This window comes from Mustela putorius, unplaced genomic scaffold, assembly GCF_011764305.1.
Source record: "Mustela putorius furo isolate JIRA1106 unplaced genomic scaffold, ASM1176430v1.1 tig00000224_pilon_pilon_pilon, whole genome shotgun sequence".
Classification (NCBI taxonomy): domain Eukaryota; kingdom Metazoa; phylum Chordata; class Mammalia; order Carnivora; family Mustelidae; genus Mustela; species Mustela putorius.
In genome coordinates, this window is record NW_025421321.1 from 13,173,753 (window position 1) to 13,190,896 (window position 17,144).

The 17,144-nt window shown below is 34.4% G+C and overlaps 1 protein-coding gene across 2 annotated transcripts in view; it reads left to right on the forward strand.

Annotated features, from left to right (window-relative positions):
* The window catches only part of SRBD1 (S1 RNA binding domain 1), a 197,784-nt gene that overhangs the window by 38,066 nt on the left and 142,574 nt on the right, over positions 1-17,144 (forward strand). For both annotated transcript variants that reach the window (XM_004752992.3, XM_004752993.3), the window contains exons 10-12: positions 5,503-5,606; positions 10,402-10,509; positions 14,405-14,562. In XM_004752992.3, the coding sequence (XP_004753049.1) occupies positions 5,503-5,606; positions 10,402-10,509; positions 14,405-14,562 (370 nt within the window). The remainder of the gene's footprint in view (positions 1-5,502; positions 5,607-10,401; positions 10,510-14,404; positions 14,563-17,144) is intronic.

Consider the following 17,144-nt stretch of genomic DNA (forward strand, 5'->3'; position numbering starts at 1 on the left):
TCAGACTGTATAATCTCAATTGACCTATCTTCAGGTTTGCTGATTCTTTCTTCTCCTTGCTCAAATGAACTACTGAACCTTTCAGTAAATTCTTCATTTTAGTCATTGTAGTTCTCAGCTCAGAATTTCTATTTGTTTCTTTTTGTAATTCTCAGCTCTTTATTGATATTCTGTTTGTTGAGACCACGGTCCCCTGATTTTTTTTAAGTCTCTGTCTGTGATTTCCTTGAACTCTGAGCATATATAAGATAGTTGATTTAAAGTGGTCTGGTAGGGGCGCCTGGATGACTCAGTGGGTTAATCCTCTGCCTTCAGCTCAGATCATGATCTCAGGGTCCTGGGATTGAGCCCTACATCAGGCTCTCTGCTCAGCAGCAAGCCTGCTTCCCCCTCTTTCTCTGCCTGCCACTCTGCCTACTTGTGATCTCTCTCTCTGTATCAAATAAATAAAATCTTTAAAAATAAAATAAAATAAAATAAAGTGGTCTGGTAAGACCAGTGCCCAAGTTTCTTCAGGGATAGTTTCTGTTAGTTTCTTTTTTCCTGTAAATGCGTCATACTTTCTTGTTTCTTTGCATGTCTTGTAATTTTATATTAAAAACTTGACATTTTGAATATTATAAGTTGGCAACACTGAAATCAGATCCTCCCCCTCAGTATTTGTTGTTGCTGCTGTTGGGCATTTTGTTGTTTGTTTAGTGCCTTGTAAACTATTTTTGAAATGTCTTCATTCTTTGTTGTGTGATCACTGAAATCTCTTCCATTAGCTTAGTGGACCACTAGTTATTTGACAGAGATTTTCATAATGCCTAGATAGGCAAAACAAAACAAAAAAAATTCCTCCTAGTTCTTGCAGATTGACTGTAGGGGGTAATCCTTCAACATTAGTATAGCAAGGCTGTTTACAGCTTTGCCCTTAACCTTCACTTCCTGTTTGCATGATGCCCAAAGGTTAGTCAAAGGTGAAAGCTTAAGGTCTTTTCAGAACATGTGTCTAGACCCAAGCATGCATACAGACTCCCAAGATTCTCTGATTTGTGGAGGAACTTTAAAAAACCCCTTTCCCCTCAAGTATCTAATATTTAAGCTTTTTTATCATCCAGGTTTTTTGGTCTGTTTGACTGTAATCCTTGTAACAACCTGCTGTTGTCCCTTACCCCTCAACACTGTGACTAATTTATTTGCCTTTAAATAGTTTTGAAAAATGCCACTGAAGAGAATGGCTTCTATCCTGGGGAAACTCTGAGACAGGCAAAACAAAGGCAAGCCCTTGAGTCCATCCTTCAGGGAAACATGAGATAGATCAGAACACACGATCACTGCTTTGGTGAGTGCTGTGAAGTGTGTAAATGTGGCGATTCACAGACCTGTACCCCTGGGGATAAAAATATATGTTTATTAAAAAAAAAAAACACACAATCACAAATTTTTGAGAATAAAGTCCATGTTGCTCCCTTTGGCACTAGCAACCTGTGCTAGGAATGTATGAGCCACTGCTCATCTGCAGAGTAGAGGATGGCAAATGGGTAAATTAATTTTCTTTAAAAGTTCCTCTGGTGATTGTAAGCTTTTTATTAGGTCACAGAGTTCTGAAAAGGTTGATTTTGACAGTTTGGGTCAGTTTGCTAACTGTTGTAGAGGGATAGACTTTTGGAGTTCCCTTCTTTATCATGTTGGTGATGTCATACCTAACAGCATCTTTAAAGTGTGCTAACAGTCCTTGCTCTATTCCAAGACCAGAATGTGACTTTAGCATAAACTGCCTTTCTTTATCTTGTTTCATGGTTTTTAGGTTTAGGTTTACTTTGGTATCCGGATTGCAACCTGTATTTTCTTAATGGAAATCGCTTCCTCCCTTATTTTAATCTTAGCCCTACAGTTACATGAAATGCTTGCTTTTAATCCTTTTGCCAGAACTTTCCAGTCTTGTTGTGATGAAGCTTATTATTCAGTTCAGTAGGGAGTTGGCCAAGCTTTGCTGTAGAGGACCAGAGAATAAATTCTAAATTTTCTGAGACAGCTAGCTTTTGCTGCAGTTACATAACTGCCATTGCAGCTGATAGTAGTCATAGATAATACAGAAACAAGGGCGCATAGATTTTAATTAAATTCTATTTATGCAAGCAGATGTTTGACTGGATTTGGCCCATGGACCATAGTTTACTGACCCCTGCTCTTCTGTATTTCTCAAGGAGGATGTATGTGTACAGTATTCTCTGAGTTTTAACACATTCACAGTTGTTTCCAATGGTTTGATGCATGAACCCCTTAGATCAGTATAATATTTTTTGTTTTTACTTTCTTTCTTTAACTTTCTTAAATATGTTGGTCTGTTGTTGCCTTGCTTTATATGTTCTTAAGAGAAATCAGATGGCAATCCAGTTCTTTTCTCTAGAAATACCAAAGATGTGGGTCCATGTTGTTTTATTTTCTTTATTAAGGTTTCATAGGAAGATGAGGGGGAGATTTGGAATCAAGAGATTGCCAGTGTTCTCCAAGCCTGGAAGTCCTCAGTATGACATTTTTAAAATTAATTTTTCTTTCCATCTGTATTTTACTGTTTAAAGAAAAGATAATGAAAAAAATTAGAGTGCATTACCTTTCATGTGATATTTTCCATCATTACAACTATTAATTTTTTAACTTAAACAGTGATATACAGACGTGAAAAGGTATTTGTTTGTTTGGTTTAAGGTAAAACATGAAGAGTCATCAATTATCACAAAATTTTTCTTGGACATTTACTATATATTCATTCCTACTTGTGTGGAGGTGACAAGGCCTTTGCTCTTATTAGTTGTAAGAGTTACTTATCTGTTCTAGATCTAATTCTTTTATGTGATAAATGATTTGCAAAGCTTTTCTCCCATGCTATATATTCTTTTTTTACTTTCTTAATGGTGTCCTTTGATGTGTAATTTTATTGAAGTCTAATCTATTTATTTTTTCCTTTGTTGATTGTGCATGTAGTGCTACATGTAAGGTCTTACCTAACTCATAGTCATGAAGAATTTCTCTTATATTTTTTCCTAACAGTTTAATAGCTTTATGTCTTATGTTAAGGTCTATGACCAGTTTTGAATAATTTTTGTGTATGAGGATGTAGAGGAGTCCAGCTTTATTCTTTTGAACATAGCTATCCAGTCATCCCAGCATCGCTTATTGAAAAGACTGTTTTTCCCAATGAATTGTCTTGGCATCCTTGTTGAAAATCAATTGATTGTAGGTGTATGGATTTATTTCTGAACTCTTAATTTTATTCTGCTGATCTATGTGGCTGTCCTTATGCTAGTGGCACACAGTAGTGATTACTATAGCTTTGTAATAAGTTTTGAAATCAGAAGGTAGGAGTTCTTCAACTTTTTTCTTCTTTTTCAAGATTGAATCTGGGTCCCTTGAATTTCTATATGACTCTTAGAATTTGTCAATTTCTGCAAAGAAACTAGCTGAGATTTGGTAGAAGAGCTTTGAATCTGTAAATTATTTGTGGTAGTATTTCTATTTTAGCAATATTTAAGATATTGCTAAACTTGGGATATTTTTCCATTCTTTCAATTTCTTTTAGTGGTGTTTTGTAGTTTTCAGAGTGTTTCCCACATCCTTTGTTACATTTATTCCTGAGTATGTTACTCCTTTTGGTGCTATGGTAAATGAGGTTATTTTTGTTTTTTCGTTTTTTTAGAATGCTTATTTCTAGTGTATAGAAATTGATTATCCTGCAATCCTGCCAAATTCTTTATTAGTTCTAATAGTTCTATAGTGAATTCCTTAGGGTTCTCCATATATAAGGTCATATTATATGCAAATTGGGATAGTTTTCTTTCTTTTCAATCTAGATGTCTTCTATTTCTTTTTCTTGTCTAATTGCCCAGGCTATCACCTCCAGTATGATGTTGAATAGAAGTGGCAAGAGGAGACCCTTGTTATTTTAGAGGGAAAGTATTCGGTCTTTCACCATTAAATAATGATACTATCTGTGGGGTTTTTATATGTGATCTTTATCACATTGAAGAAGTTGTTTTCTATTTCTAGTTTGTTGAGTGTTTCTGTTGTGAACAAACCTGAAATTTTGTCAAATATTCTTTCTGCATCTATTGTGTAAGAAGATTGTATGGCTTTCCTTTTTTATATTATTGGTATGATATATCATGTTAATTGATTTTGGGGTGTTAGACCAACCTTTTATTCCTGGAATAAGTCCTTCTTAGTCCTAGTGTGTAATCCCTTTTATATATTTATGGATTTGGTTTACTTTTTTTATTGAGGATTTTGATATTTGTATTCATAAGAGAGAATGGTTCTCATTTTTGCAATGTCTTGTCTGGTTTGGGTATCAGGGTAAATGGAGTTGAGAACCTTTTTCTTCTATGGTATATTTTAGAAGAGTTTGGAAGAGTTGATATATTTTGGAATAATTGATGTTAATTTTTTAAATGGTTGCTAGAATTTTGTGGTGAAGACATCTGGGCTTGGACATTTTCTTGTGGGAAAATTTTAAATTACTAATTTAGTCTTCTTTACTTATTGTAGATCTTTTCAGTTTTTCTGTTTCTGTTTTATTCTGTTTTGGCAGACTGTCTTTTTAAGAACTTTTCCATTTTATTTAAGTGATATAATTTAACATGTTATTCGTAGTATTCTTATGATCCTTTTTATTTCTATAACTTCCATAGTAATGGCCCCTTATATTTTTGATTTTGGTAATTGGAAAGCTCCCTCCTTTTTTCTTGGTTTAGTGAAAGGCTTTTCAATTTTGTGATATTTTCAAAGAAAATTTTTGGTTTTGCTAGCATTATTTTGTTGTTTTTCTATTCTTAATTTTTCCTATGTCCTTTATTATTTCCTTTATTCTACTTGCTTTGGGTTTATGTACGCTTCTTTAAAGGAATGCTTTTAATGTATCTTAAGACATTTGCTTAAGAGACAGACAACCTGATCTGATTTTAAATTTTTATTTCACTTGTTATCTTTGTTATTTGGGATAAATTAGTTAAAAAAAATTAATATGTAAAGTGAAGATAATATATATCCCCCTGTTAACTTTGAAAGTTAAATGAGATAAGTATTTAAAGGGCTGAGATAGACCTCACAATTAGTAAATGCTTAATGACAACAATTAGTAGTTATTATTCCACTTGGGAATTTGCATGCATCCTTATCTTAGCAATATATTCTCACAAATATAGAAAGAAAATTTTGTAACTCTGGGTGATCAAAAATTTTTGATTAATCAAATCTGAAAAGATTTTTAGATCACCAAAGTCTCTTCCTGTGAATGTCATAGGCTTTGTACCTGTATTTTATTTAAAAAAAAAGACTTTTTGAAAAAAGTTTAAAGAAATGATTATTTTTAAATACATGTTTGGTAAATAAATTAATAAAAAATTGATACAGCTGTAGGCTGGATAACCACTCTGTTTATTTCACCAATGTTGACTGGTTAAATTGATCATTTACCTATTTAGTAGATAATCAGTCTTTGCTATATATGTGTGCATTCAGATTCTGGCAATTAACCGTGGAGAAAATTTGAAGATACTGACTGTCAAAGTCAACATTTCTGATGGAATAAAGAATGAATTCTGCAGGTGGTGCATCCAAAACAGGTCTGTTTATAGAGGTTTACAGAATTTTCTGTTTTCCATTTCTAACATACTACACTGAGATCTATATGTACTGATACGGGAAATTGTCCATTCTGTTAAACAAATAGATGCTGACAGACAATGGATATGTGTCCTTTTTACATTAAAAAAGTAGAAATGTTGTGTATGTTTAAGTAGGAAACAGGATATATTATATATTAAAATAAATTATTAATAGTGGTTATCTCTCGGGAAAGGGACTTTTACATTAATACTTTTTTGTACCATTCAAACCTTATACAGATTGTTTTCTCTTATGAAAAGCTAAATTAACAAAAACATAGTGCATATGGTATATCTGTAATCTTTTGATCATTAAGGATAATTGAAACAAGAATATGATTTATTAGATATGACAATATAAGTCTCTAAACATAGGTGCAATTTACTTAAAAAGTTTTGCACATTAAGGATGATTGAAACAAACATTAAGTTTATTGGATATTTCAGAGAATTGTCCAAACATATAACTCTTTATTATCCTTTTCATTTGCTAAGGGAACATTTTAAAATAGCACTACAGATTTGTATAGAACTCCTAACTTTTAGTTTTAACTTTTCAGAGTGTATTTGATCCTTATAATAATCTGTTCAGTGAGTAGAGCAGATTTGTAGCTGCCATTTAACCAATGAGAAAATTGATGCAAAGGTAAAAAAGCTTGCCTAGAAGTTAGGATGTGTAGATTTGAGGTATGCCTCTCACAAGTTAGTTCTGTTTAACATTAATTTAGGGAGATTGCTGGGAAAGCTCTCTGAAGAGGTAGATGAATTTTTCTTTGGGAGGAATAAGTGCTATATTTTTTGGAAGTTAGCTCTCTTGTCCAATATCATTCTTTCATCAATTGATTGGAAATCAGTTTGCCAAAACCCAATTCCATAAAAGATCATCTTGTTTAATGACCACATAATGCTAACCAAGGACCCATCAAGTGAAACAACTATGTCAATATTAGTCAGTACATAAATTGTATAAGCCATAGAAACCAATTATTTTATATCCATTCAGTGGAATTCTATGCAACCATCTTAAGAAAGTTGAGATAGAGCTAAAATTGAGATATAAATATGTCTTATTAAGTTAAAAGACAGTTTATAATTAGTATTTATAGAATGGTCTCGTTAATGGCAAAAAATAGGTCTATATGTATGTGTAAGAAAATTTTTGAAAAAATACAGATGATCTATTTCATAGCTCTTGTGTGAGATTTTAATTTTCTGTTGTATAGCCCCCTGTAGAGTTTTCTTTAAATGAAAGCTTATTTCTTGTGTAAACAAACAAATTTCATTAAAAATAAAAAGGAAATAAATACCTAAAAGAAATTGTAGATTTAAACAATTGTATAAAGAAATTAGATAATTTTAATTTAAAATATGATGAAGTTCCAAGAGTTTCATAAAAAGAACAAAATCCCAGAAATGGATATATCTAAGTTTGAATTCCAGTTATATGACTTCTTATTCTTGTGACTATGAGCACATTACTTAATTTCTTTCAGTTTCCTTATTGTCAAAGTGATGAGTAATACCTTTTCACAGATTTAAGAGAATTAAATGATATTCCATTTAATTGTGTAGCCTTCAGTGGTATCTTGTTACTACAAAGTAGTGGGATTGCTGAATAAAACTCTTTTTTAGAAATGACTTTTGTAAATAGATCACAGTAAATTGGAGACAACTTCTATCTTATTTTCCTATGAATGTTCGTAATACACAGTATCAGAATCTGTAGTTAAGGGACTTATTATTTAGGCTTTAAACTGTTACCTTCACACTAAATAAATGTTAAGGAATGATTTCCTTGGAGAGATTTAAATGGTTTTTCATCTATATTTTATTTCATTCAGTTCTCCTCCAATTGAATCGTTAATATTATGTGACTTATGCTATAATGCTATACATTACTATGGTATAGTGATATAAGTTTCAGTTACATTCTAGAAGTTTCTCTCCATGTATAGATAATTGAAGAAACTCTTCTATGGGAACTAAAGAACACAACAAGAGCCAGCTGGGAACCAAAGAACCATTCACAAGGAATTGTTTTCATTTTTTAAACACATTTGAATGACTAGAGATACTCAAATCTTTTCTTCTTCCTCCTCCTCTTTTTTGTTTTACTCTCTTTGTCCCTACTTCTTCCACTTTCTGCCTTTCTCATGTATTCATTTATTCAGGTTTATGCTAGATGCTGGAGATTCACCTATAAATCGGACAAATATGTTGCTTGTCCTTGGTGACAATGTAGTTTAATGGAGAAGACCCTGAGCAAATAGTTAAGGAGTATTATAAGGAGAAAGTGCAGTGTTTCATGAGTTTGTAACAGGGAGCCCTAATGTAGTCTGGGTTTTGTGCATGTGTAGGTCAGAGACAGAAGGAGACGAACAGGAAGCAACAAGAAATGAGGATTGACTTGTAGGCATGGATCAGATCATACTTAATTTTCTAGACAGGGCAAGGATTTTATTCTTAAGAGTAATGAAAAGCCAGTAAAGGGTTTAAACAGAGGATTGTTCATGATCAGTTTGTATTTTAAGATCACTCTGGCTGCAATATAGGGAATTATTTGGAAGGAACCCAGAGTAGATATGGGGGCAGGAGCTAGGTTTGTGGAAAAATTATTGAAGCTTCCAGACGATTGGGCAAACAATATTAAGGATTTCTGTGTTTCTCCTACTAGCAATGGGGGAACCTAAGTTTGGTCTTCAAGGGCATGACCCCCAGCCAATATCCAATACATACATTTAAAAAATCACTCCAGGGGCGCCTGGGTGGCTCAGTGGGTTAAGCCTCTGCCTTTGGCTGAGTTCCTGGGATTGAACTCTACATCAGGCTCTCTACTCAGCAGAAAGCCTGCTCCCCCCCAACCCCCGCTCCCCCCGCCTGCCTCTCTGCCTACTTGTGATCTCTGTCAAATAAATAAATAAAGTAAAATTTCTGGCCTCTAAGGATTATCTTTCAGGCATATTGTCCCATGACCCAGGACTGTGTTCTCTCCTAACTTGCCAAGCTCCATACCATGCTCTATAAGACCTTTAATGATCTGGCCACTGCCATATTTTCTAGCCCCATCTTCCTCCCACCTGATCCTGACAGTTATACTCTAGCAGTACTAATCTACTTGAAAGTAGATTACTAATTACTAACTACTGATCTACTTGAAAGGACTCATTATTTTCTTTCATGCCTGTATGTTTTTCCATGTGCTGTGGTTTCTTACCAGTATGCTTTTTTTTCTGGGTCTTATTTGGTAAAGCACAATTCATTTTTTAAAACCCATCTCACGTGTTTCTTCTGGGACGTCTTTCATGACATTGGGCTCTCCAAATTAATAATAATAACAGCAATAACAGTAACAACAGTGGTATTAATTGTAATGTTAATAATGGATGTCTGAATCATCTCCTCCTTCCTTACCATCGTGCTTTTGGGAGAAGGTGACAGTAGGGAGTAACAGGGATTTGAGTGGAAGGATGTATGTCCTGAAAGCACTTTCAAACAAATTTAAAAAACTGTTCTACTCAGATAATAACCATAGACTGAGCAGCTTAAACAACATCCTTCTGTGGCAAGGATTCAATTAGTTGTTACTATGATACGTTGCTTAAGTGTTTGTCCACTGAAACTTAGTTTATTTCCTACCCAAAATAAGTAAGAGAGATGACAGTGTCCCAAGGGTATATTAATGGTTTATTTTATTGTGATTTATAAAATAGATATTTTATTAATGGTTTATCAAGGGTCGTTGAAGGGCAAGGGCAGAGATGCTATAGATGGATGGAAACATGGAAGGGCTTGGGCTAAATTTGTCCTTTTTAGCTTGTGTTTTTCTTACTGTTCTTTATCCAGTGCCCACTACCATTCAATTCTCCGACATTTATATTCATCGGCATGCATTCTGATACACTGCGTTACAGAGCAATGCAGCCTGAGAAGTAGAATGAGTTCGCTAAGGAATGGCAAGAGGCAAGGGTTAAAATAGAGTTCCTCCTTTATTCAGTTTGCTTTAATTCAGGAAGAAATCAAGGAATAGGCAAAGAAGGTTACATGTTTTCTTAGCTTTGCTGTCATAACAAAATACCATAGACTGAGCAGCTTAAACAACAGAAATTTATTAACTCCTAGTTCTGGAGGTCGTAAAGTCCAAGGTCAAGATACATGCTGATTCGGTTCCTGGTGAGAACCCTTTTCTTGGTGTGTGGACTGCTGCCTTCTCATTGTGTCCTCACCCGGCTGGCAGAGAGGGGTATAGAGAGAGGGTGGGGTCTCTGATATTTTCTTCTAAGGGCACTAATCCCATCATGATGGCCCTGTCAGGATACCTCTAATCCTAATTATCTCCCAAAGGCCCCATCTCCAAATATAATGTCATTGGGGGTTGGGGCTTCAACATACTAATTTTAGGGGGTATAATTTAGTTAATAGCAGTGTGTTTGTTGTTTTCTGGTGACTTTCTTACGTCTTAAGATTTTCACCCTTAATAATAATGGTCTGGAGACTTCTTTTCCCAGAAGAAGAAAGGTTTTTCCTCCCTTATGTTTTCTATGTGACTATGGTTACCAGGTTTTTAAAATAAGAACTCCAGATGTCATAGTAATAATTTCCAGACATTATAGTCTTTCCTCACAGATTACGTTACTTTGGCTTCAATAAAGTTTTTCCCCCTTTTCTGTTCCACTTCCTCTCCCCTCTTCCAGGAGTCCTTTCATGCTCTTATTATTACTACATGGGTTTTAGTGTAGGCTTTTCTTTTTTGCAGGTGGAGACCACGTGGCTTTGCAAGGCCAGAGTTAATGAAGATCTTACACAATTCACTCGATGATTCTTTCAAACGCCTTATTTATCCTCTTCTCTGTAGAGAGTTCAGGTACGTATCTTGTAGTAGTTAATTTTATGCACTGTTTATTATTATTTATGGTAATAGACCCATTAAAGCCTGATGTAAATATTCATTGACCCACTAACCCATCCAAAGAACTCAGTCAGGATCACAAAGCAATTATATAGTTAAGCTTAGAGTTCAGTCTGTAGAGGCATTCATATGCATAAACCACAAAACAGAGGTCTTAATTACAATGTACTTTTCAAATCTTGACCAGTTAATGTGTACCCCTTCCAGTCCTATAGTACCAGTTTTGCAGTTTGACAGCCAGGACAAACGAATGGTTTTATTGATGAGAGGTTTAGCTTGGGATAATAAACTAAGAAGTTAAAGGAGAATTTAGTTGGAAGCAGTTTTTGGAGGTAAGAGAACCAAAACAGCATGAGAAATTCATCATGTGCTCAGTGGGTCACATGATAAATTTATTACTATGAATTTATTCCTAGGAAGAGAGAGAGCTAATATATGTTTCTAATTCTAAGTGGGAGTTATGTAGGTGGATAACTGTCAGCAGCGATGAGCACATATTAGAGGAGATGATTAAAGTGACCATCTAGGGGTGCCTGGGTGGCTCAGTGGGTTAAAGCCTCTGCCTTCTGCCCAAGTCATGATCTCAGGGTCCTGGGATCGAGCCCCGCATTGGGCTCTCTGCTCCGCAGGGAGCCTGCTTCCTCCTCTCTCTCTGCCTGCCTCTCTGCCTACTTATGATCTCTGTCTGTCAAATAAATAAATAAAATCTTAAAAAAAAAGTGACCATCTAAATGGACTATTGGAAGGCTTAAGAGTTACAAAGAAGAACTGCAAAAGAGCTGAGGGGCAGCTTGTGGGTTTTTGTAGGGTAAGAGATGGAAAGAAGTTTGAGGAGGCAAAAACCCGCTTTCCTGCTTATCTCTAGCCTTTGTCTTTGTAGTCAATCTTCAAACTAGCCGTTCGCTGATATATTCCTTTCTATGCATTCCAGACTTTCTTCATTTTCTCTTATACGGATTTTAGCAAGGGTTACTTGAAAACTCTAGATTTCTAGCCATCTCTTCAAGCCTATGAGAATTGATAGCAGCTTTTAGAATGTTTGCCTATTTTTCTTTTACTGGACTTGGCCACTGACTTTGGAGGTATTGACAACAGGAGGTACTATAAAAAAAAAAGGCACAAAGCTTCTTTGGCAGGCTTCTTTTTATCAAAGTCATTCATTCTCTTGATTCATCCTTCATAGCTCAGTTGTCCCTTAACAATATTGTTTCTGTTCAAATCCTATTTCGTTTCAAGTCTGCGCAGGGTAACATCTCTTGCTTTTGAGTGCTGGGGCATAAAATTTAAAACTAAGGGGTTTTGTTCATAAGGGAAAAGAGAAGGTTACCTTATTCAAAATTTTGTTTCCTTTCATTTTTCTTTATCTTGGTTTTTCGCGGAGCATATAATGTCCAGTGGTGCTTTTTACAGTTTTGCATACATTTGACTTGAGGAGCTTCACTGCCTCTGGAATGACTTCATTGTGATTTGATGTAAGCGATTTGGTGTGGGATTGTTTAATGTTTAATCCTTCTTTGACTTCTTTTAGCAGTGAGCAAACAAGAGCACTTTTCTTCTCTTTTTCTAAAATGCCTTTAGTTAAAAAAATATATCTTATTTTAGTATGTAAGTCAGTTTGCAGATACTATCTACAGATGTGTCTCTTGATAGAAATACTTATAATTACCTAAACAGCAATTGAGGGAGAAAACTCCCAATTGATTTTTCTTTAAAGAAAATTACTTCAATTCTCTAATTAAAAAGAAATTTGTCCTAATGTAGAAAAATTGAATCAGTAAAACACTAAGGAAAAAAATCCACAAAAATTTCACTTCCTAAAGATAATGACTGTTAACCAGAGTACTTAAAACAACCATACAGACTCTATTATTTTGCAGACATTTGATTCAATTGACTATATACTATGCAGTCTACTTTGGATTTCTTATTTCTGTAACAAGATGATTCATCCTTGTGTTGCTTTTCACACCTACCTCTTTCATCAGTTCTGTGTTGTCAGCTACCAAGTGCTGCCTATTTTCCCATCCTTTATTACACCTTGAATTTTGCAGCTTTTTGATGTCTGTGGTTACTGTTTTAATTCAGGGTATGATAATTTCTTTTCTGGATTACTGTTCTAGCGTCACAGATGATTTCTGTCTTGTTTTGCCATACTACACCTTTCACATCGCCATCCTTAAACTCCCGTCTGATTATTTTATATTCTTCTACTTAAAATTCTCCAGTGGCTCTTCTTTGTCTTTAGAATTAAATCCAAGCTCTTTAGAAGACCATGCATAGCCTTTTGTGGTCTGATTTCATTTTGGCTCTACAGCCTTATGTCTTGGTATTTCTTTTTACTTTAGCATATGAAATTACTTGCTTTTTCTATAATGAGCCACGAGGCATTAATGTATGGTTCTTCCATTGCCTGCAACATTTTCTCTATGCCTTCATTCTATTCTCCCTGCTTTTGTTGGCTTAACTCTTACTTACTCTTCTTGATTCACCTGAGTAGACGTCTCTTTTAGAGTTTTATGGTTTAATGCCCTTCCCATATGTTCTCATTAGCATCGCACTTAACCATTGTTTATACTTAAATGATTATTTTGCTGTTTCTTCCACTCTGCAGTCATGTTCAGAGCAGGGATCTTGTCTTTCAGCTTTGTATCTCACACTGATCAGGGTACTTTATAGAAGACTGACAGCAAACATTCGCTTTATAAATAAAGTTAAAAGTGAAGATTCAGAAATACCTATCATGATATTTTTCATGTTGTTTGGCTGAATGTGAGAGAATGAAGTGAAAAGATGAGAGAAAGCCTTAAGAAACTGACTCAGACACAAAAAGCAGACATAGTTAGCTGTGTGTGCCTTCAGATATATAGATAATTCTACCCCAGCACTGATACGAAATGTGCTTTGAATGGTTTTTTTACTGTCAGTTTTCTTGTGACCATGGTGTAAATGTCTTTTCCTTTTCTAAGGGAGAAGACATACTTTTTATGTCTTCTTATAAAATTCATAAGAATTTAAGGAGATAATATGTTAAGAGCTTTTGTTAAGAAGATGAATGGTGTTAAGGGGCATCTGACTGGCTCAGTCAGAAAAGTGTGTGACTCTTAATCTCTGAGTCTTGAGTTTGAGCACCACATTGTGTGTAGTGATTACTTAAATATATAAATACTTTAAAAAAAGTGAATGGTGTTACAATTTAGTTTTTAAATGCCTTTAATTCCTTTATAGACATATATTTTTATCCTAAAAAAAGTTTTAAAATTAGAATTCTAATAACTTCTCTGGAGAAAACCTGGGAAATTGTATGCATGAGGCATGGTTCTGGACTGATTACTAATATCCTTGGTCATGTCACATTTCTGTGACAATGACAAGGTGGGGGCTCAATGTGGAGAACTGAACAGAGTAAGAAGATGACATTGTGATTTGTATAGGTAAAAGTGTAAAGCTAAGTACTGATGGAAGAGACTGCTTAGGATTCAATAGTTTATTACTGATCTTGTGTTTATATTTTTAATCAGCTAATAAACTTTAACTTGACTTATTATATGATGTCCAGGTCTTTATATACTCTGTTTCTCTCACATACACAGATATTTATGCATATAGATTTCGTATATAAAGGGCAGATAGAAAAGGAATATAGGTATGACACACTGAGATTTGCTTCAGAATTGTTTGTGGTTTCATGTATAATTTTATATATGATCTTTTCTCCTTTATTTTGTTATAAAAGTTACTCCTGTGAGGAATAAGTGTATGGAAAGAATTCTGTTCTTTGCAGGAAGAAACTTGAGGTGAATGAAAAAACTGAATACTTTCTCTTTTTCCTTTTATTTTTTGGTTTCTAAAGAGCCAAACTAACATCAGATGCAGAGAAGGAATCAGTAATGATGTTTGGACGGAACCTTCGTCAACTGCTTTTAACAAGCCCCGTTCCAGGGCGCACCTTGATGGGAGTGGATCCTGGTTACAAACATGGTTGCAAATTGGCTATAATTTCTCCTACCAGTAAGTACATCTTTCAGCTCTTCAATGAAAAGTTGTTTGGTTGGTCCTAAGTTTCACATCATACATATTGTGAGGATTTGAAATAATGTTAATTTTTGAGGCTCAGAAAATGGTTTTCTCACACACGGTAGTGTGGGAACTAGAAAATCATATTTCAGATTTGTCTTAATTGTTGATCAAAAATCTCAACATGTTACTATCAGTTATACCGTGCCTTTCCCTGTGTCACAGTGGAGATGTTGAAGATTAACTAGGCTCAAGCTTGAAAAACTATTCCCCATCAACTTCTATTTATTATAGTGTATTATATATGATGCATTTTAACTCTGTGTATTTTAACTACTAGACATTTTTGTTTTGCCTAGCATTTTTCCCCTTATTTACTATCTACCCTTTCTATTGCCCTTCAATTCTTGCTGCATTTCTGTGTGTACATTTGAGATTATTTTCCTGCTTGACCCTCTAACCTGTTACATTTAATATGGGGTCAGTTGTTGAGAAATTGTGTTAGTTTTTGCCTAAAATGTTTCTGATTTGCCCTCATTTATGAAGGATATTTTTGCTGGGTATAGAATTCATGACTGGCAGTTATTTTCAGTATCTTATAGGTGTCATTTCATTTTTTGTTTGTGTTCTTTCCCCCCTCTGGCTATTACACTTTTTGTTGAGAATGAGAACTCAAACAAAAACCTTATTATTGCTCTTTTGAAGGTAATGATTTCTTTTTAGGCTGCTAAGATTTTCTGTTTTGATTTTCAGAGGTTTTCTTATGATGTGCTTAGCTCTGTGTGTGGTTGTGTGTTTTGTGTGTGTGTGTGTTGTGTGTTTGGTTTTCTGAGGGTTTTTTACATGAATTCTGCTTGGGATTTGTAGAGCTTGGTATTTCTTTCTGGAATTCCAATTACATATATATTAGACCTTTCAATTTCCTCTTTTTCTGTTTTTCATTCTTTTGTTCTATTTTATATTATTTGTCTTTATATTAATTAAGCCTCTATTCTGCTATGTCTGATCTGCAATTAAAGTTATCCATTGAGTTTCTTATTTAAATTACAGTGTTTTCAAGTTTTCAAATTTCCATTTGGTACCTACAAAAAATGGATTTCAGTTCTCTAATGAACTTTATCATTTTCAATTTTTTTGAGCTTTTATATTTTCCTTATTTTTATCTTAAAGTTCTCTTATTTATTATTTTTATATTATTATATTATGGACTATTACTATATGTTATTATGTATTACATATATATTATATACAATAATATATACTGTTACATTTATTTGTTCATAGTTTCTTTTGGTTTAAATTTTACTTTCTGAAATAACTTTGATTTTTTTTTAAACGATTTATTTATTTGAAAGAGAGAGGGAGCATGAGAAAGAGCACAAGCTTGGAGTAGGGGCAGAGGAAGAGAGAGAAGCAGGCTTCCCACAGAGCAGGGAGGCTGATAGGGGACTCGATCCCAGGACCCTGGGATCATGACCTGGGCTGAAGGCAGATACTTAACTGACTGAGCCACCTAGGTGCTCCTGAAATAACCCTCATGTCTAATTCCGTTTTGAGTTCTCACATGTTATTTTTGGGGTTTTCTAATTCTGATTTATGTTATTCTCACTTTCTTTCTTTCTTTCTTTCTTTTTTTTTGGTAGCTCATTCTTTAAGTTACAATTTTTCTCTGCATTTTGTGAACACATCTTTCTGTAAGGACATACTAGTCTTTTTTTTTTAACTTACTGTTTTAAAAAAATATTCATTCTATATGGAATTTGACCGTCATCCTTTTCTGTTGCTTAGGTTTACATAAAATTCATTTTCCCCAGCTTTTAGGGTAGAAGACCAGGTCAGAAAAGATTTTCTAGCTGTATATCTCTAGAGCTGTCCCTTCTTTTTTTCCCCAAATTACTGGTGTTGGGGGGGAAGCACTGTAGTATCTCTATGAATAAAGAGATAGCCTTCTACTTTCTTGAATCTGTTTTCCTGATGCTTTCTCCATTTTATCTGGATTTCTTTCTCCTTTTACCATTTTATCCTTATCTTACTCAGGGGGGATATGATTTCCAACAATTTCTCAATTGGGGTTTTTGTCTTGAAAAGGATATTCTGCCTGGGCTTCATGAATTTGTAGAGAGCGAAGTTTTCCAATCCTTCCAAAACTGAATGGGCAGACTTTCTACTGACTTATAAATTGTAGTATGCAGAGATCTTTCCCACACTACAGGGAAATACCTTTTAATATTTTCTGGTCTATGAGATACTTCATTGCTTGTCTCTTCTTGCTCCCACAAAAGTGCCAGTGCATGTAGGTCTTGGTAGTTGCATTGTTCCCACTTGATCATCTTTTGAGTTTTGTGGACTACTTTGCTATAGATAGCCTTGGGTTATTGGTTTTGCTGTCCTAGTTGCTCTTTTTTTATTATGCTATACATTTTTACAGTAAATGGGAAGCATATTTTGCCAGTGTCTTTTCCTGCATCTGTTGAGATACCATACATGTTCGTATTTGGATCTGATATTATTTGTATTACTTACAGGATGACTTTTTAAAAATACTGTATGCACTCCCACATATATATGTATGTATC